We start from the raw sequence: 20,004 nt of genomic DNA on the forward strand, positions 1-20,004 counted from the left end.
CTTAGCACACATGCACAAACCCATACCCCCCACAGCTGAGATGGAAACAAGGCCTCTGGGCCAGGTGTGCCTTCCTGCAGCCACTGGGTTACCCAGCAAATGGCTGCTCGGCTCTGCATTGGGTGCCACAGTCTCAGGAGCTCACAGCCTGGTCTAGAAGGAAAGACAGGCACACAGCAGACCAGTCTAAATCCAGTCTGGTCACAAGCCTGCTCAGTGGAGGAACAGAGGGATGGCTGTTCCTTGGGGGGGGTTGAGGAGGGTTCATTGAGGAAGTGATGCAGATCTCAGAGCAGAGATGGGGAAGGTCTCTGCAGATGGATAGGGGCTAGAGGGAAATTGGGCATTTTAGGCAGTGGAAGTCCACGTGCAGAGACATGGGTGTGGGCAACAGCCTGCATGCTGAGTTAAGAGGAAAGACAGCAAAGTGGGTGGGGTCATAGGGCCTGGCTGTCCTTTCACCCTTTATGCTGCAAAGGACGATGAGATACTGACAGACATAAGGGCAAATTTGTCTTAGGAAGGCCTGAGTTGCCAGGTGAAGGATTGATAGGGGATGCTGGGTTAAGAAATTGACAAGGAGGATGCTAGTGAGAAGCCAGGGAAGAATAGAGATCTGAAGCCCAGAAGCAGAGCTAGCAAGCTTGTTATTTGACACAAGAATGAGACGGACAGCAGGGCTCAGGATGACACTTGGAGGGGCCGTGAGCCCTTCAGGCCCAGGGCTGTGTCATTTACCTTCTATGTCACCTGTGCCCAGGGAACACCTGGTCCATATGCTCTCTTCTTCCAAATCTAAATCTCCTTTTCCATGCTTCCTCCTCCAGCCTAGTCCCTAATGATTCCTGTATTATTCTCGTCTTCATTTCTTCCCTTCTTGAATACAGAGCCTGCAAAGTCTCTTTGCTCCCATTTTAAAAGTGTGATTCCTATGAAATCCCATAAGAACTCGTTTTGCAGGTGATGATAGGGAAGGTTCAGAGAAGGGAAGTGCTCTTTGACCCTTCCAACTTGAGACTGTTTGCCAATAATTGAGCCTGCCAGGGGCCACTGTGCTTTGAAACTGCCCAGCCCTAAAACATGGCAGCTCTTCTTTGTCAAGGCCACCCAGACCTGGGCTCTGTCTAGTGAAAGTAGCAGTGTCTCTGGGTGGAAAGGGCTCAGGCATGGGAGTTGGGAGGCCTTTGGGATCCACACTTCTAATTGCTTCCTGATGTGACATTAGACAAGACCCACCCATCTTTAAGCCCTGTCCTCATCTGTAGAACATGGGTAATAAAGCCAGCCTGCCTTTCCCATGACTCCCTATGGCTACCGTGAGATTCAAACCGGGCAATGCTGATGAACATTCTTGGCAATGGACAAGGTTATGTTATTCTATCTCAGGCCCAGGATGTTGATGGCCTTGGCCCACATTTGTTGGAGATGACTGTGTGGTCATCTTACAGACTTACGTCTCTTCCTGCTATGCACACACACCCAGGGAATCTCAGCTCACATCTGTGCACAGGTGAATATCCCAAATCTGTTTACATCTTAGATCCCTCTGCTGAGCTCCACTGTGTGCAGCCAGTACCTAGGAGATATCTCCACTATCATGGCAGACAAGCCCCTCAAGTTCACCATGTCCAGACTGAGCTCATCCCTCCCCAAACCTGCTCCTGGTCCTGAGGATCACTCAGTGGGGTCATTGGCCTGGTCATCTGCCCTGAAATCTGGGCACCATCCTGAGGTCTTGCTCTCCCTGCTGTCAACCACCAGATTCTGAAAATTCTTCCCCAGTCACCCACAGGTCCAGTCATACTGTCCATCTTGCATTGCAGCCCAGGCCCCTGCCACAGCCCGAAAGCCCCCAGCCAGGTGTCCTCGTCCGTGTTCTTGTCCATCCCCCACCCAGCAGCTCCCCTTCGCTCCTGCATGAGCTTTCTTCCTCTCCTTTTTTTCATTTATTCCTTTTTATGCCCCTGAGCCTTCCTTCTTTCCTCCTCCTATCACTGTTATGTGTTTTAATGTGCCTTTTTCAGTTTGTAAGTGTCCTTTGCAAATGTAACTTCTTTTGTACATGCATGTTATTTTTTTTTTTCCCCTCAGCACTAGGTTTAGGTCCCATCCATGGTGCTACACGTGCCCTTACTGCTTCTAACTGCTGCATGGGACTCCACGGTGCCCATTCATCCCTTCAGGGTAGATCCCCAGGCTGCCTCCTGTCCCAGGCATCACAAATAACACTAAGAAAGACTTCCTCATACATCTCCCCTTACGGACCTGTGGGAAGATTCCCCGAGATGTGTGGCCACAGTGGAAGTGCTGAGTCATGGGCATGCATAAACTTAACGTGACTGAAGAGTGACAGATTCCTGTTTAGAACGGCTCCTGCCCTCCCCTCAGCAGTGCCTGTGTGTGCACAAGGAGGAAGCTCTCTAAAGCAGACACCCTCCTGCATCTCCCCCTGCTTGCCTCTCCCCTTCCCACCACGCCTTCCCAGGCTCGCTGAAGTCTTCTCCTTAACACAGCCTCCACGGCCATATAACCCAGCCCTTGTCCTCCTCTCCCCTCCCACTCTAAGCTCCAGAGCACCTTCAGATCTGCCGTTGATTCCTGGTCTCATGCCCTGCTCTTCTCCATACGTGCCTACTGTGTAGGCATCTTTGCAAACCCACTGGAGGGGGCGTCTCTTTTCTGGGATCCTTCCCTGATCTCCCACCCCCAGGTAGCCTCTGGACTTCACAGTCCCCACACTGCCCAGCACAGCATTGACCTGCTGGGCTGTTGGTGTTTTATATGTCTCTAATACTTCCATGAGGCCACAGTTTATCAGCCTCGGCACTTTTGACAGTTTACGATGGACATATCTTTGCTGTGGGACTGTCCTGTGCACTGTAGGACGTTTAGCAGCATCCCTGGCCTCTACCCACTGATGATAACAGCCCCCTCCCCAAGTGGAAACAACCAAGAATGTCTTCAGACCTGTCCAAATCACCCCCATTTGAGAACCTCTGCATCAGACTATCAACTGCCCAGGGCCTCAGGCTGGGTCTCATTCATATTTTTATCTCTGGCACTCAGAGCAGGCCTGGTCCAGGGTAGGTGCTCAGTAAATGTTGCCCGAATGAGTGGTGGCCAACCTCTGGGCAAAGACTCGAGGGTGGGGCTCAGAGATCAGGATTCTGGGATGTGCATATCATGCGGTGGAGATGGGGGGAATCTCTTCTTTTCCTTCTCTGAAGGCTACCGAAATCATCTCCTTTTGTTCTTATTCTCTCCCTGGGAGGGAGGGGAAGCTGAGACATCTAGCTAACACTGTGTGACCTTGAACAAGCCATTCCACCTCTCTGGGCCTCAGCTTCCCCCTTTATAAGACAGCCTACGTGCATCTATGAATGTTGACTGAGTCAATAATAAAGAACATGCTCATCTCACAGGAAAAACTCCATGGGGAGAGGCAAGCTATGTGGCATTTATAGTGAGCATGGCTGGGGCCACGGCCACCTCCAAGGAGGGCTGGGGGCTCAGGAACATCACTGCTTCAAAGACATCTTCCAGGAACCCAGCACCTGCATGATCCAGGAGCGCCGCTGGTGGGAAGTGGGCAGATTCTCACAGCTAGGGCTCCAGCGGTGCGTGGCGGCCGGGTCACACACCCATGAGTCCCCGTGTGGCAGTGGCCAGGAGTTCCGCCAGCAGCTGGCCAGGATGTTGTCCTGGGCCTGGGCAGCATAGATGCACACTGATGCTTCTGGGTCGTGTCTCAAGTTTTCCAGAGCTGAGTTATAGGGAGGAGAGAAGTCACTTGTTAAGTCTAGGTCCCCACCTGAGTCTCACACCTCATCCTTCTCACTTCATATCTTAGCTTGGGTACTCTGCTCAGCATCCCCTCATCTCCAGCTCTTCAAATTGTTCATGTCTTTCAAAGCTTGGATCAAAACCTGCCTTCTCCAGGCAGTCTTCTTGGACTGCCCAAGCCTTCCTTCATGCTCCCATCAGCTTTCCCAGTTATGAAATTAACATGCCCCCTTAAGAGTCTGAACTACTTGCCCTGCACTAAATGGTTTTTTATCTTGTCTTCTGAGTCTGGTTTCCTGGATTGTAAGCTCCCCTAGCAGGTGGACTGTGTGTTCTGCGTCTTAGTGACTCCACAGTAGCTAACATGTACTCACCTGGTCAATGTTAGCACAGTTGGACTGAGCTGAAGCCCCTGGCATTGGGTCGTAACCCTCCCCTCTCCCATTCCCTGCTGCGAGCCTACTCATTCCCGCACTGACTCTGGAAATCTCGCCAATGCAGGGCAGGACTCACCAGCTTTAACTTCATTCATACGATCTTCCGTCATGCTGCTCTCCATACAGGGGACCAGGGACCCTTGAGCATAATCCAAGATGTGAGTGGGTCCATCTCCTGATTCTGATCGCCCCCCCTCAGACCACACCTCCTTGGAAAGGCTCTCCTAGTCCCACAAACGAGAACACGAACAGAGAACTTCGTCTTGACCCTGGGACAGATTCCTCGAGAGGGGTCCTGGGAGGGGTGGAAGGTCCAGTGGGCAGAGAGGGCAACAGGACAGAGACAGGAGCAGGGCCGTAGCTGACTCTGAGAGGTGGTCCTAGGAGATCCCTTCCCTTGGCTGGTCTGTAGTGTCCTCGTCTAAGACTCAGGGACGTGCTGCCTCGGTGCCCCCTTCTCCAAGGAACAGTAACAGGAGGGTACCAAGTGCCTCGCATACCTTCCCCTCAGGTGGTTGGTGGGGTCCCTGAAGAGGCTGAAACTCAGTTTCTCGGCAACATAGCTCAGCCCTCCCCTGCTTCAGCGGCTCCTAAAGTACCTGCAGATCCTTGAATGTGCCCTACCTCTCAGAAGGCCCCTCCCTTACTTTGTACCTTACTAATTCCTATTTGTCCTTTAATATTCAATTTAACGTGGCTGCTCCTCTAGGAAATTTTTCCCTACTTTGCCCCAAGCTAGTTATAAATGCCTCTTAAGGCTCCCAGAGTCTCTGAGTCTGTCTCCTCCTGTGTACACACTGTGATGTATTTTACTTGTCATTCATGAACATCTCCCACCAGACCTGGGGTTTCTTCAGCTTAGATCTGCTAGAGATGGGGGAGCGGGAAGGATAGTCTGAGGGCCTTTGAGACACTTGCTCAAGTGCATGCATGGTGCATATTTCTAGGGCAAGTGTTCCTAAATTTCTGTAGGGTCTCACAAAAGATCTGTAACCCGCAAAAGGTTAGGAATCAAAACACCAACATTCTTGGAAGTGATTAGTTTGGAACAAGATTTAGAGAAGCCAGAATTTAGGAAATACATCACTCTGTTTGAGGAGCTCCCCCTGAGCACGTCCCCACAGCCCAAAGGATGCTCCCTCCAGCCTGGGCGTTGCTCATCTGTCCCAGAACTGACCATGTTAACAGCTGCCCCCACATCTCCCCAGTCCTGACCATTGGCATCACCTCCTGAAAATTTCTTTGTTTCTCTAGACTAAGCCCAGTGCCTGACACAGAGTAGAGGATCAATCAGTGTGTGAGGCCGAAGCCAACGGATACATGCATGGATGACAGGACGAATGAGAAATTGCACATGAATTGGGCAAAGGTACAAGGTGGGGGGCCTCTCCAAGCCTCTCTGCAGTAGGGTCTCCTGCAGACCCTTGAAGGATATATGGCTGTTTGGGGGAGGGAAGGGGAGTGGCTGAGAGGAGACGGCATACCATCAGAAGTGTCCTATGGAGAGATTCTGAGTGAAGGGAACCTACTTGGTTTTTTCCCCAGAAAGATAGAGGTTGGGGCTGTGGGAAGAAGGAGGAAGGTGACTGTCACTGAGGGAGAACTTTTATCTGCCAGTCTTCACTTTTAAAAAATTCTCATCCAGGTGACAAAGCAGGAGTTGATCCCTATCTTGCCAATCACCTTACAGATCTTACAGAGGAGGCTCAGGTGGTATCACACAGAAAAGGGGACTATGGAGCTGAGATCCTAGTTCAGTTTCCCCCTGTGCAGACGGGTGCTTCCTGCTGCAGGGCAGGCTCCTGCTGCACCTGGACCTTGCTGTATTGGGGGCGGGAGGTGGGACAGGTGAAGCAGTAGTTCTACTGCCTACAAATGTCACGGTTATGACCTTGGTCCACTTCCCGAGCAGTGATCTCAGAAGAAGGGAGACCTTGCTAATTTATATCAAAGCTGTGTGCTGGCCAAGCCTTGCATCCAAAGGGAGGCATCCACCCTGGGCCAGAAGGGCCACTGCTTCCTTCCAAGGGGAGGAAGTAGCAGGACTAGGTCTGCCAGGGCAGGTTACCTATGAACATGACTGAGGACTTCCGGAGGGAGGCCCGAGGACTCTTGGCATACTCCAGGCTCTGACTGAGGAATGTGAAGGCGCTGTCTCGATGAGTGTCCACCTGGAACAAAGAGAAGCCAGAGAGTGCTGGGCCCTCAGAGGGACTAACCACCCATCCACCCCTCCCAGAGCTAGGAACCAGGACCCAGTCAAGCAGCTGAGCCCTGGCCATTTGCCTCCTAAATAACTCTGCTACCCATTCTGGACTCTTCCAGAAGCCAGACTTCATGTTCTCTTAGCTGACTGCAACAATCACGTTAATGATCTTCCTGCCTTGGGTGTCTCCTTTTCTAACCCACCCACCTGCTACAAGCCAGAAGGCAAGTTCTAAAATGCAAGTCCAGCCAGAGCTGAGAAAAGATATGGCATGTGAAGGACATGACTAAGGAGACGGGTCTGACTAGGTAAAGGATTCAAGTTACAAAGCAGTGGGAATAAACTACAGACTTAGGAGGGTCTTAAAAGTCCTTCAGATACAGACAGAAATAGGGCTTCCTTATGCATTAAAAAATAAGAAGCCAGCATCCATTCTTAATAGGGCAATGACAAAGTAATGTTTTAGGCAAAATAGTCTGACAGTGGTGTTCAGGTTGGGTTTGATCAAGTAGAAACCAGGGGGCAGGCAATCTGCTAAGAGACTGTTGAGGGAGATAAAGAAAGATCTGATCTGATCACTCTCCTATTGACAATCTGCATGTCGGGCAGTAACTGTGGTATTGGAGAAGACTCTTGAGAGTCCCTTGGACAGCACGGAGATCAAACCAGTCAGCCCTAAAAGAAATCAACCCTAAATATTCATTTGAAGGACTGATGCTGAAGCTGAAGCTCCAATGCTTTGGTCACCTGATGCAAAGAGCCAGCTCATTGAAAAAGACCCTGATCGACTATATGGACACGAGTTTGAGCAGACTCCAGGCGATAGTGAAGGACGGGGAAGCCTGGCATGCTGCAGTCCATGGGGTCGCAAAGAGTCAGACACAACTGAGCGACTGAACAACAGCAATAGCAATGTCAGGGAGTAACCTCCTGGGCTTAGTGTGCAAAGTGTTCACGCTCACGTTCTTTCTCAGCCTCAGGTCTTTCTCTACCACTGCCTCCACGCACACCATGCTCCAATCCCAGGTCGAGGCACAACTCTGCCCAAATGCATGCCCGACACAAGCCACTGCTCCTGATTGGAGCCCCTTTCCCTCTTTCCTTCCTGATGAGTCCCCTCTCATTCTTTGAGGCTCAGCTCAGAAACAGTCTCCTCCCTGAAGTTTTGCACAACCCTCCGGCAGAGCTAATCTCACCACCTTGGCGTCCCTGCAGCATGTTGCACAGCCCTTGCCATGGCACCTATGACACTGGACTTATAATTACTTATACCTGTCTCCCCCACTGGATCTGTAGTTCCCCCAAAAGAAGGGACCTTCTCACTCAGCTCAGAGTCCTCAGCACCCTGGATGGAGCTCTGCATGGTACAGGTGCCCAGAAAGTATTGGATGGATAAATGAATGAATGACTAGGTTACTGACCCCTCCTTAAAGCTAAGGCTAGAGGTTGGCCTTCATATGAGCAGAACTGTTGATGCCTGGAGAGCAAAGAAGAGCCTGAGAATCCAGAGGGTCTAATGCAGAGGTCACAAGCTGGCAGCCCACAGGCCACAAATGACTGGCAGGGCAGAGGCCAGCGCAGCATTTTAACTAAATTGATTGTTAATTAAAGTCTTATAAAAATCTAGCTTTTCTTGTGAAACTGAAGGCCCTGGTGAGAGTTGGCTGTATGGTGGCTGGAGCTCTCTGTTCGTGCTTTCAACAGAGCCTGGCCCCTCCAGGTTGCCATGGCCCTATCACCCCTACATCACTTATTATCTGCCCAGTCACTGGGTCATGGTTAGTATTTGAATTAGCAGCACCAGCCAAACACTTCCTCCAGGCCTCTTTTTCCCTCCGTATAAGGAGGTAACAATATTAGGCACTGGATTGCAGAGGCTTTGAGCATTATTGATAATGATTATTACTGCAAAATAGCAATCTTTTGTTTTGTTTATTCCTGTTAGGTTGGTAGGGGAATGGGGATGCTGCATGCCCCGTCCAGACCTCCCTTAGAGTGTGAAGGATTTATTTCCCCAGGTGCAGATTGCCTTGGTGGAAGAGAACTGCTGGCCCAAAGTCACGTCCCTTCCCAGGCCAGCTGGCGACCGATGACGAGGCAAACCACAGCCTCAACACCTTCTTCCAGGGGCAGAACCGGAAACTGACAGACCCCTCAGTCTGTGCCGAGACCTGACCGCCAGCCCCAACATGAGGAATCTTGGCATCATGTTGGCCGAGACCTTCCCTGAAACCGCACTGCAGCTTGACTCCTGCCACTTCCGCTCCCTGCCCTCCCTTCTACAGCGGCAGGTCCCAGGGTGCTCCCTAATAAACCTCCTGCATGCCAACCTCTGCCTCAGAGCCTGCATCCCGGGGAGCACAGCCTGTGGCTACAGGAAAGGCAGGTGCACCTCGATGGCAAAGCGTCCGAAATGATACGTGAAGGAGCCCGGCTGCATCCTGCTGTGCAGCGTGTCACTGTGTGTAGGGCTTTCTCCTACCGTAGAATGTTCTTGGGTGTTACCTGGAAAGGGGGTTCTGTGCTTTAATAATTTGGGGAAACCATGAATCAATCATGAAGTTTCCTCGGCACAGAGCATTTCAGAGCTCTTTGGTGCTGGTGACACTGCAAATCTCCGAGAGGAAGATAACAGTGCAGTATTTCCCAAACTTACTTGTCTGGGATCTTTTCTCTCCTGTGGGGCATTTCTTGTAGGACTGACATCACAGCAAATACACACTGGAAATTACTGTGGTAGAAGAGGGAGCCGGTAGAGTCCCCCAGGCAGGGATATGATATAGACAGACTTGGGTTTTAACCAGATCATTCTGGTAGCCTGAGTCGGGAATGGATTGGAGGAGCTGAGATTCAAGACTGGGAGACCCACTGGATGGCTGGACCCATCTGAGAAACATTTATGATCTGAACTAAGGGTAATAATAATGGGGAGGGGGAGGAAAAAACAATTCAGAGGCATTTAGGATATTTAAGATTGATCAAAGGTGAAGGCGAAGGGGATGAAGAAGCCTTGGATGGTTTTAGGTTTCAGCTTTGGGGATTTAGAAGGAGAGAGAACTGACATTGGGAAGGCCATAAGTTCAGGAGATACGCTGATTTTAGTTGTGTGTAGTCATTGTGGGCAGGGGAGGGCTTTCCAGTTGGCCCTAGTGATAAAGAACCTGCATTGCAACGCGGGAGACATGAGAGACGCAAGTTTGATCCCTGGGGTTGGGAAGATCCCCTGGAGAAGGGCATAGCAACCCACTCCAATATTCTTGCTGGAGAATTCCATGGACAGAGGAGCGTGGTGGGCTACCATCCATGGGGTTGCAAAGAGTAGGACAGGACCGAAGCGACTCAGCACAGCACACACACAGTCACTGGGGGAGATGTCCAGTAAGCCTTGGAGAAGGAACACCAGAAGTGGCGAGAGAAGTCAGAGGCAAAGATGAACTTCCAAGAGCCAACAACTTGTAGGTGGTAATGGAATTGTCAGTAAGGATGCTCATGTAAAAAGGAGGAAGAGACAAGGAAAGAACTGGCCACCTCCAACATACTCATAAGAACCCACTGTAGTCTTAGAAGTACTCACAAGGTACTTGCAAATTTTAGCCACCGTCTGCTGCTGGTTGTCCCAGGGCTTCCGGCTGTAAGCTTTTTTTGGCAACTCCCAAGCCATGAAGCAAGAACAGCGGAACAGGGTCTTCACACATTTCTGGGGGCCAATAGAAAGAGAATACCAGAGCTATGCAATTCCAGAAGAGTTGAACTATGCTCCGGGGGTGGGGGGGGGCATGAAACTGGATTTTGGGAAAACAATTCCTATCAATACTTGAAACATACAAGGAAAGTTGGCTGTTTTGAACAGAAATACTGGCTTGGGTACCTTTTGAAAACAAGCTTGGCCAGACTTGGTCGCATGATGGATTGTCTGTGATTCTAGGATGGGTTCTGTAAAGCGGGCTGCACCCTCAGGACTCAGGGCTCTGCACACTCACCTGGCTCACCTTGGCGTTGCCCTCTTGCATGGTCAGCAGCAGGGGCACCAAGGTGCTGATCAGCTGCTCCTCCACAGCCGGGGTGCGGGGCGACCGCAGCTTCTGAACTACCTTGCCGTACAGGTTGATGCAGGAGGAGCGCACGTCCTCCCGTGACTGGGGCAGATCCAGAGGGTCAGGCAAGCTCCATCCTCCAGGAGGCTGCCTGCACCTCTGTGCCCCACGTAGAGGCTCATGGCCTTCCTTCCACTCATTCCAAGGGCCCCTCCAAGCACAAGACACGCAGAGATGAAGAACACTGAAGGCCACCTGACGGGGCTGATCTGGGGCTGGCTTCCCCGTGGTCAGAGCCTGGGTCTGGAGCTCTGCCCGCTCTTCCCAGCAGGAACCCCACTGTCCTAAAAGGTGCCTTTGTGCCAAGTAGAAAAATGCCCCCCCTCTGCTGAGACCAAAGAATTGTGACCCCCTTGGGGGAAAAATGGGGGAAGGGATAGTTAGGAAGTTTGGGATCAACAGGTACATACTGCTATATTTTAAATGGATAACCAACAAGGACCTAGTCTATAGCACAGAGAACTCTGCTCAATGTTATGTGGCAGCCTGGATGGGAGGGGAGTTTGAGGGAGAATAGATACATGTATGTGTATGACTGAGTCCCTTTGCGGCTCACCTGAAGCTATCACAACATTGTTAATTGGCTGTACTCCAATTTAAAAAAAAAAATTCAAAGGAAAAAAATTGTGACTCCTTTAGATGGACCAATCACAGAGAGGCAAGTCTCTGGGGTAACGAGGACACAAAAAGATCTCCCTCTGTGAGAACCAATTAAAGAAGGAACTTTCTCTATGCAAACCAATTACAAAGAATTTGGACCAGCTGGGATGAGCACCCCTTCCCCTGGGCTGACTCAGCCCTGCCCAGGTCCCAGCAGGCCATGGGAGCTATTACGACCCCCAGAGTAGTAAAGAACTGCTCTCCAGGTGTTACACCCCCATCCTTCCACCCTCACGGAATTCCTTACATCACTGAAGTGTGGCAGCAGAATCTGCAGTATCTCCACATAGACTGAGTTGTCCATCAGCTTCCGATCATGCTTGAAAATGGTCTTGAGGTTGTGGACCGCCTCCACCACCAGCAGCCCATCCACACTCTTCAGACCCTTCACCATGGAGGGCAGGAGGGCCTGCACCTTGGCAGCCTGTGGAGAAGGAATATTTGGGATGGGGGATCCTATCTGATCTAACAGGTGAGGGACCCAGCCTCTGATTCACAGAGATGAACTTGGTCAAGCAAGTCATACCTCCTGGCCTTTGCTTATGTTATCCCACCTGCCTGGCATGCCCTCACTCAAACTCTTGGTGTCTCCAAAGCCCTCTTTGGCCTCACTGACTCCTTCTTAGCCTGCAACCCTGAGGGCTTTTGTTGTCTCCCCACTTCTTGGCACTATCTATAGATGATACCCTGTGTTGTTAGTTTTCTGTGTTGTTAGTTAAGTCCTGTCCCTTTGTCCCTCTAAATCATAAGCTGTAATGACAGTGCTTAGTAGAGAAAAACACAGCACTTTTTAAAAGGCTAATGAAATATCAACAACCTGTGACTCAGCTTCCTAATCTCTAGAATAATATTTTAGAATTTTAGAATATTTACTTATTATATTATTATATTATATATATTATATTATATTATATATTAAATATTTAAAATTTTAGAGTAATTATTGCTATCCCCAGCCCCTCCTAAATATACTGCTCTTAGGGTCATTGTGAAAAATCTGAATTCGGCAAGTACTTTTCAAAAAATAAAGCATATAGGGAATTATTAAGGGATACCCATTTTACAGATGGGATAATTAAGACAGAGACAGAAATGAGCCCTAAGTCCAGTCACCAGCACTGGAGAGTTGAGGATGGCCAAGCTCCATCCTTCCTCTTGTCGGGGCCCTGGCTGAATGGGCTCTCCCCTGCCCTCAACTCACCTTTTCAGTCCTTTGAGCCAGGATTACCAGGCCTCGGATGGACAGCACCTTCATGATGGGGTCCCGATGGCTCAGGCCTTCTGCCATTCGCCCCAGAGAGTACTCCTCAGGGATCCGCCGTACCTGCTCCATCCGGAGGAGCTGAGGGAATAAGGATGATTACTCCCCAACTCAAGGAGTACCCTCAGGCCCCATTTGCCCCTGGGGCCTCATTCACACCTATCCACCCTCTAGTCTGTATACCACCAACAAGCTTCTAACCAAGCTTCCCATCATTCATGGAATGACCCTGGCTGTTTTGTCCCTTCTGTGTGGGCAGGGATGCTCTTCTGCCAGGCCTCTCAACTCCACTCTAGCCCCAGCTCCACCCAAAAGTCAGCTCCCTGATGCCATGTTTGACAGTGTCCCCAGGCCTCACCTAGGCTGACTGCCCCTTCTCTGTGCCCCTGGGGGCCCTGAACACAGAAACATTATTGCCCCCATGTACTTATGCACCTGCCTCCTGAATCCTATCCCCCTGGAGCTTCTTTGAGGACACAAACTGAGCCTTTCTCCTTGGGCACCACTTACTGATGGAAGCTCTGGGATTGAATGTGTGCTCAGGGAACCCTAGTTGCATGAGTTCACAACCAAGAAATGGTTCCTTTCCTTCTTGGAATTGCCCTCCTCCAGTGCCCACCATTGCAAGGTCAGTACCACCAGCCCCACTTTGTCCCAGCCCCAAACCAGGCATCATCCCCATCTCCCTCCTCTCCCTCTGCCCTGCCACCTCCAGCACCCAACCAGTCTTCAGCTCCTGCCTAGTCACCCTCATAAGCACTTCTCCCATCTATTCCCTTGCCCCGCATCTACTGTGACTATTGAGACCGTGTGTCTGTGATGAAGAGAAAGGGGAGACAGCAGACAGGACAGCTGAGGGCGTGGGGTGGGGGAGGCAGGAAAGGTGGGGCTCCACCTACCACCCACCCTCCACCCATCCACAGAACTGCACTCAGCTGCTCTGTCCCAGGTTCTGGGCTGTGACTAGACACACAGAAATGTGGCAATCACAGCAGCAACAGAGCTGACTTGGGGAGTACTTCCTGCGCTGGCACTTTACATGAACTCACTTACTCCTCATCAAAACCCTATGAGGTGGGCAATTCATTATCCTCGTATTGTAAATGAAGAATGCAAGGCACAGACAGGTTCAGCAACTTGCCGAAGGTCACACAGCTCCCTTGAGGACTCCACCTACCACTGGGAGGAGCAAGGACCCCTCCAGGCACACATCTGAGCAACATCAAAGCATCACTATGAATGTGTTGAGCCACCCCTTCTGGGGAGAGAGAGAAGGACTTGAAGCTGGGTGAGGACCCCTGTCCCAGAGAGGGAGGGCCACTGCTCAGGGCTCCAGGGGAGTGCTGGGAAAGATTAAGCCTACAGTCCCTGACCTTATGGATGTGGGAGGGCCAACCTCCACCCCTTCCCCCAAGGGCCTGTGTGGCAGCCACTAGCAGACAGTGAGGAACGCCTCTCCCACGAGACTAACCAGGGTAGAGGAGCCAGGCGGGCAGAGCTGGTCTGAATCTCTCTGGACAGCTTGAGCTGTGTGACCTTGAAAACTGCCCCTTATCTCACCAACACATGAGCGTCACAATTCCTGCTTTGTAGGGCTGCTGTGCACATGAGTGGGGTCGTATATGTAAGAGGTCAGCGTGGTGTTTGGCACACAGCAAGCCCTCAAGAAATGACGCTTTCCCATTTCCTCACCAGGGTCATGGGGACCATGGCAGAGCTGAGACTGTAACCTGGACTCCTGACCCCAAGCCACATGCATGTCCTCCTAAGGTGACACATTCTGCAGGTGCCTGCTGAGCCGGGCAAAGTGCTCACCTGGGTACTCACTCACCCATCTGATCCCCTCTTCTCAGAGGCCTTCTTGGGGCTGGGTCTAGGGATGCAGGCAAACATGATGTGGTTCCTGTTCCCCAGGCTTGCAGTCCACTGGGGAGGCAGTGCTGGAATTGCCAAGCTGCCCCTGTCCACCTGGCTGTCTTTACTCAAGGCCCAGGTCAAATGGCAGCTCATCCAGGAAGCGTCCTTAGCCTTCCACTGTCTGAGCAGACAGTGAGCCTCTGAGCCCCACTGTACAGACCCTGGTGATAGCCTAGACCCCCTGTGTGCCAGCTAGCACGTCACAAGAGGACAGGGTGGTGGTTAAGTGAGTGGGTTCTCCAAGTGTCATCGACTAGTGGCTGGAGAAACAAGATGTGGTATGTACATGCAATGGAATATTATTCAGACTTAAAAAAATAATGAAATTCTGACCTCTGTTACAACATGGATGAGCCTTGAAAACATTATATTAAGTGAAATAAGCAAGACACTAAGGGGCAAATATTGGTGGTTCCATTCATGTGAAACCTAGAATAGGCAAATTCATAGAAACAGAAAGTAGAATGGTGGTTACAGGGTCTGAGAGGACTAGGGAAGGAGAGTTAGTGTTTAATGGGTAGAGAATTTCAGTTTGGGGAGGAAGATGAAAAACTTCTGAAGATGGATGGCGGTGACGGTTGCACAAAAGTGTGAATGCACGTCACACTGAATGTACAGCCAGTGAGCTGTACACTTAAAAATGGTTAACATGATAGCTTTTATAACATGTATTTTTTTATTACATCCATAAGCACACACACAAAGCTAAAGAGTGAGTGTGTATTTTAGAGCCCAGATGTCTGGCTTTGCATCCTGGATCTGCCACTTACCGAGCTGTGTGGCCTTGGGAAAGTTACTTGAATCTGTGCCTTGGTTTCCTTCTCTACAGTAGGGGATGGAATAATATGTGCATCATAGGATTATTGTGAGAATTAGATGAATCAGTATGTGCAAAGCTCTAAGAATACACCTGAAAGGTAGTAAGTGCTCAATGAAATTGTTGGCCATTATTATTGGCAAGTCTTCCCTTCTGGGGCTGACACTACCAACCTTCTCCTGACTTAACTCTCCTCAGTACCCACTTTAGTACCCCTATACACTCACTCAGCTTAGATGTCACTTCCTCCAGGAAGCCTCCCTGATGTTTCCCCACCCAATACACCCAAGATGTTCACCCACCACAGCCTGAATTGCCCCCATTAGCACAAATCACTCTAAGGTACCCTGTGATATAACCAGGATGTCCTCTGTCTCCCCTCCCACACCAAGAACTCCTGAGAGAAGAGCAGAACCAAGTTTATATTTGTGTCTCCAATCTGGTACCTGGTATACGGCAAAGGATGGTGGTTGCCCAAGGTACTAGGGGAGTCTGGGAAGACTGAAATGGGGTGGAGGGATGGGAAGAGGAGGAGAGATGGGAAGGAGGAGGGAGAAGACCCACAAGATCTTTTTACTCAAGAAAAGTCATGTTCAGGAAAGACTCTAAAGTATTAAGTACTTATCGCACAAGAGAAATGACCAGCAACGGGAACTGAGGCTTATGCTCCTGGGAAGGCCTGGGGTAGCCCCCGCCCCGCTCTGGGCACCCGGTCAGTACCTCCACGAAAAAGGCGGTGGCGGTGATCTTGTGCTTCTCGTCGCCTCGCTCCAGGAGTGGGATGAGCAGGTAGAGGATGCGGCACAGCTCCTGACAGGAATAGTGCACCATGGCCCTGGGGATGGGAAGAGCAGTGCCCTTAGGCTCTCCAGCCCCGTGGGGACCTGCTACACAGGGGCCTGGGCAAGCCCCAGTTCCCTGTGTTCCTGCATCCCCAGGGTTTTCCACCTGAACAGGATCTCGGAGGCCATTTGATCACATTGCTTCATTTTACAGGAGGGAAAACTGATATCCAGAGTGGAAAAGTGATTTGCCCAAGATCACAGAGAAAATCAGTAAGAAAGACAGGCCTACGACCCCTGAATGTGCAGGACCACTCCAGGAGGAAAGGACAGGAAGGAGAGAACGTGAGGACCCACTCACTAGGCACCAGGCTGCAAGCCAGATGCTTTCAGGTCCTTATTGCATCGGATCCTCACCATTACCCTTTGAGGCAGGTTACTGTTGTTAACCCATTTCATAGATGAGGAAACAGAGGCTTTAAGTGTGAACTGCCCAAGGTCATAGAGCTGGAAAATTGCAGAGCTGGCGCCCCAACCCAGGGGTCCCTACGGCAGCTGCCTAGTTCATTCTACTAAGCCAGCGATGTTCCAAGTGCGGCCTCCGGATCAGCAGTATCAGCATCACCTGGGAACTTGTAAAAAAAAATGGACATCCTCAAGCCCCCATCCCAGACTAACTGAATTAGAAATTCTAGAAGTGGGGCCCAGCCATCAGTGTTTTAACAAGCCCTGTAGATGATTCGCCCTCGCAAAGTCTGCACTATGCTCTGTTAGTCAATGAATCCAGAAAAGTGTGTCAGCCATATAGAGTCTGGTATAGGATAGCCTGGGTTCAAATTCTGTTACCACTAGCTGTGTCACTTTGGGCAAATCACCTAACTTCTCTGGGCCTCAGATTCCTTATGGGTAACTCTGGGAAAGTAATAGTGTTATTTCATCAGTCACTGCTGTTGTTGTTGTTCAGTTGCTAAGTCATGTCTGACTGTGACCCTGTGGACTGCCGCACACCAGGCTTCCCTGTCCTTCACCATCTCCCAGAGTTTGCTCAGACTCTTGTCCATTGATTTGGTGATGCCATCCAACCATCTTATTTTCTGTCACCCCTTCTCCTCCTGCACTCAATCACGGTGCAATTATGTCACGGTGAGGGTTAAATGGAATAGTCCGTGAATAGACAGCTCTTTGCAAGGTGCCTGAAGCATGCAAGTGGTCAATAAATACAGTTTTATCTTGAGACTGAAGAGGAGAACCCCACCCTGGACATTCAGGGTGCAGGGCTAAGAAGCAGGATCTTCCTGCAGGAACCACATGAGTGAATCAAGGTGCACCAGCCCCCCATCTCCTTTCCCTAAGGGAGGCTGTGTGTGACTGGGGGGAAGAGCCCTGATCTGGGTCAGGGGGTTATTTCCTGGCCTTGCCACTCCCAGGCTGTGTGTATCTTTGGTGCATAACTATCCCTCTCTGAACCTTGGCACCCTCCCCTGCAAAATGTGCATTAACAATCCTTGCCCCACCAGTCAGCATAATGATAACAGAAGCTAATGTGTTGAACTCTTTCTATGTGCAGAGGCTGTTCAAAGTACTTTAATCTTCACACCAAATCTCAGATGTGAGTCCTGTTATTATACTACTGATGGGAAAACGGAGACACAGAGAAGGAAAGGAACTTTGCGCTAGGTCACACAGCTGGAAAATAATAAGTTGGGATTCAGAAGCAGGCAGACCTGTTCTCAGACCACACTCTAAACTGCTCAGCTAGACCATCATTTCTGTATTAGCATGGGAATTAAATTAATAATGTGGTGAGAAAGGTGCTTTATAAATAACCTAAGTAGCTCCCCAATGCCAGGTACTGTTACAACCACAGTTTGTAGAGCATATGTCATCTTTCACATTTGTATTGTCTACTCGTTGATGGAGACAATACTCTGCTGATCTTAGAGAAGAGGTGATGGAGCAAGGGAAGGGTCTTGCCCAGAAAGAGATGCAAACCCAAGTCTGTCTGAAGACACTGAGGTCTCTTCTCTCCCTCTGACCCCTGCCCCGGGGTCCTCACCTGGCCAGCAGGGACACTCCGCGGTGGTGGTTCTCTGCCTGCCCCATAAGCTCCCAGCCGCCATGGTCCTCCAGAAAGTTAGCCTCGTATGAGCAGCCCATCTTCAGAAGCAGGGTTTTCACCACTTTGACCATCCAGCTGCCAAGACAAGGGGGCTGAGATCCCATGTCACCCTGCCCCCAGCAGGCCAGACCTTAATATAAAGAGCTCTTACAAATAAATAAGAAAATTCCCAAAAGTCCTATATACAATTAGGCAAAGAACAAGAACAGTTGCTCACAAAAAAGGAAATAGAAACGGCATTTAAACTCAACCACATTCATAGTAAGAGAAATGCAATCTGAAATTACAGCAAAATACCTTTTTTTTTTGTCAACTTTCAGATTGGCAAAGATGAGACTGTGATGGCAAAGTTGTGGGGAAATGAAGTGTCATATACCACTGGCAAGCTGGGTGCTTTAGGAGGTACTTCGTTTCCTTTCACTCACTGATCAAGAACTTTTTCCACCATATCTTCCTGTTCCACCATAATATTTAAACACAGAAACCTTTTGATGCACCCATTCTACTTTCAGGAATTCATCCTATGTGTACAGTCACATGTAAATATCAAGACATATAAACAGCCTCATTCATGGCAGCATTGTTTGTAAAAGGCTGTGAAGCACCTAAATCGAAATGATCCTGGTTAAGTGAATGGTGGTATATTATAATGTACACAGAGGGATATTATGCGGCTGTTAAAAATAATGAGGCAGTTCTATGTGTAATGATCTCAAAGATACAGTATATAATAAAAGCAGAAACATGTAACTGTGTAAGGTTCACAACCACTGGTGTGAAAGTAGAGAATGAAAACACATTGGCTTAGCTCTGCATCAACCCCATCCGAAGGGCAAGAAAGAACCCAGTTCTTATGACAGAAAACTGGGGTAAAGAGAGGAACAGAAACTGTTTTACCATCTTTGAAGATTTTTACTTATGGGCCTATATTAACTATTCCAATTAACTAATGAAAATCAAATAGTTCAGCCTTGGTTATAAATCTAATGCAAATCACATCTCTAGGGAGGGAGGAGAAAAATTGAAATGGTGATCTCCTTGGAGAAGGCTGATTCCTTCCTGCCATCCAGCCCTAAGCAGAGAACACATACAGCAGATGTTCACAAATAGCTCTTGAACACGATTGGCTCTGTCTCATAAAAGTGCACTTCTGTCTTCTTTTCTAGCTGCGGAGCTAATTTCTACCGATCAGTTGCCCTAAAGACTTCCATAAGAGCCCTTGCTGGTGGCTGTCCCTCGGGGGACAGCAGGAACATACCGTACAGGGACAAAGCCAGAGGTCTGGGCGTCCTTCTTGGCATCCTTGCGGGAAGCCACGCGGCCAGGCAGGCTGAGGCCGATGTGGTAATGGACCTGAATGAGCAGGGCCAGGAGCAGCTGTGGGTAGATGCGCCTCACACGGCCCATGCAGCTGTTGACGGACAGGAGCTCACACAGGCCACTGGCTGCCTGGAGGCGGAGGGAAAGCTGGTGAGACATCACCACCCACCATCCCAGCACTCCTGACTGGGCCTGTACTGATTCTCTAGGAGGTTGGTCCTGGATCTTTGCTCTTCTCTGGCCCAACATGGGCAAGGCCAGATTCCCCCACCACTGCATCCAGGCCCTCTGGGCGAGCCCTGTCCCAGAACAATCACAGTGACCCTTTGCTGTTGACACAGCCCTGGAAGGATTTCTTCCCACATTTATGAGGTAGAGTCTTGACCCCACTGTGCAGGGAAGGAGACAAGATCAGAGGCGTGAAGGGACTTGCCCAAAGATACCCAGCCCCTCGGGGCAGAGCTGGGACTTGAACCCAGGTCTTGAGATTACAGGAGCCCTGCCTCTTACTGGTTCATAACATAGGTGGGATATCAGTTGCCTCTTTGTTGGGGGCTGTTAAAACTAGATTTCCCTCACTGCCTCCTCTGAGTGACTTGAGAATATGC

At 50.1% G+C, this 20,004-nt stretch overlaps 1 protein-coding gene across 1 annotated transcript in view; it reads right to left on the bottom strand.

Annotated features, from left to right (window-relative positions):
* Nucleotides 1–3,429: 3,429 nt before the first annotated feature.
* MROH7 (maestro heat like repeat family member 7) overlaps nucleotides 3,430–20,004 on the bottom strand; it is a 48,517-nt gene continuing 31,942 nt past the window's right edge. Inside the window, exons 15-24 of the mRNA XM_043447558.1 lie at nucleotides 19,335–19,525; nucleotides 18,014–18,151; nucleotides 15,896–16,010; nucleotides 12,382–12,522; nucleotides 11,428–11,604; nucleotides 10,407–10,562; nucleotides 10,001–10,123; nucleotides 6,289–6,391; nucleotides 4,297–4,359; nucleotides 3,430–3,763 (exon numbers count right to left, since the gene is read on the bottom strand). Of these exons, the coding sequence (XP_043303493.1) occupies nucleotides 3,519–3,763; nucleotides 4,297–4,359; nucleotides 6,289–6,391; nucleotides 10,001–10,123; nucleotides 10,407–10,562; nucleotides 11,428–11,604; nucleotides 12,382–12,522; nucleotides 15,896–16,010; nucleotides 18,014–18,151; nucleotides 19,335–19,525 (1,452 nt within the window). The 3' untranslated portion in view covers nucleotides 3,430–3,518. The remainder of the gene's footprint in view (nucleotides 3,764–4,296; nucleotides 4,360–6,288; nucleotides 6,392–10,000; nucleotides 10,124–10,406; nucleotides 10,563–11,427; nucleotides 11,605–12,381; nucleotides 12,523–15,895; nucleotides 16,011–18,013; nucleotides 18,152–19,334; nucleotides 19,526–20,004) is intronic.

The sequence above is a fragment of the Cervus canadensis genome, chromosome 2 (genome assembly GCF_019320065.1).
Source record: "Cervus canadensis isolate Bull #8, Minnesota chromosome 2, ASM1932006v1, whole genome shotgun sequence".
In the NCBI taxonomy this organism is placed as follows: Eukaryota; Metazoa; Chordata; class Mammalia; order Artiodactyla; family Cervidae; genus Cervus; species Cervus canadensis.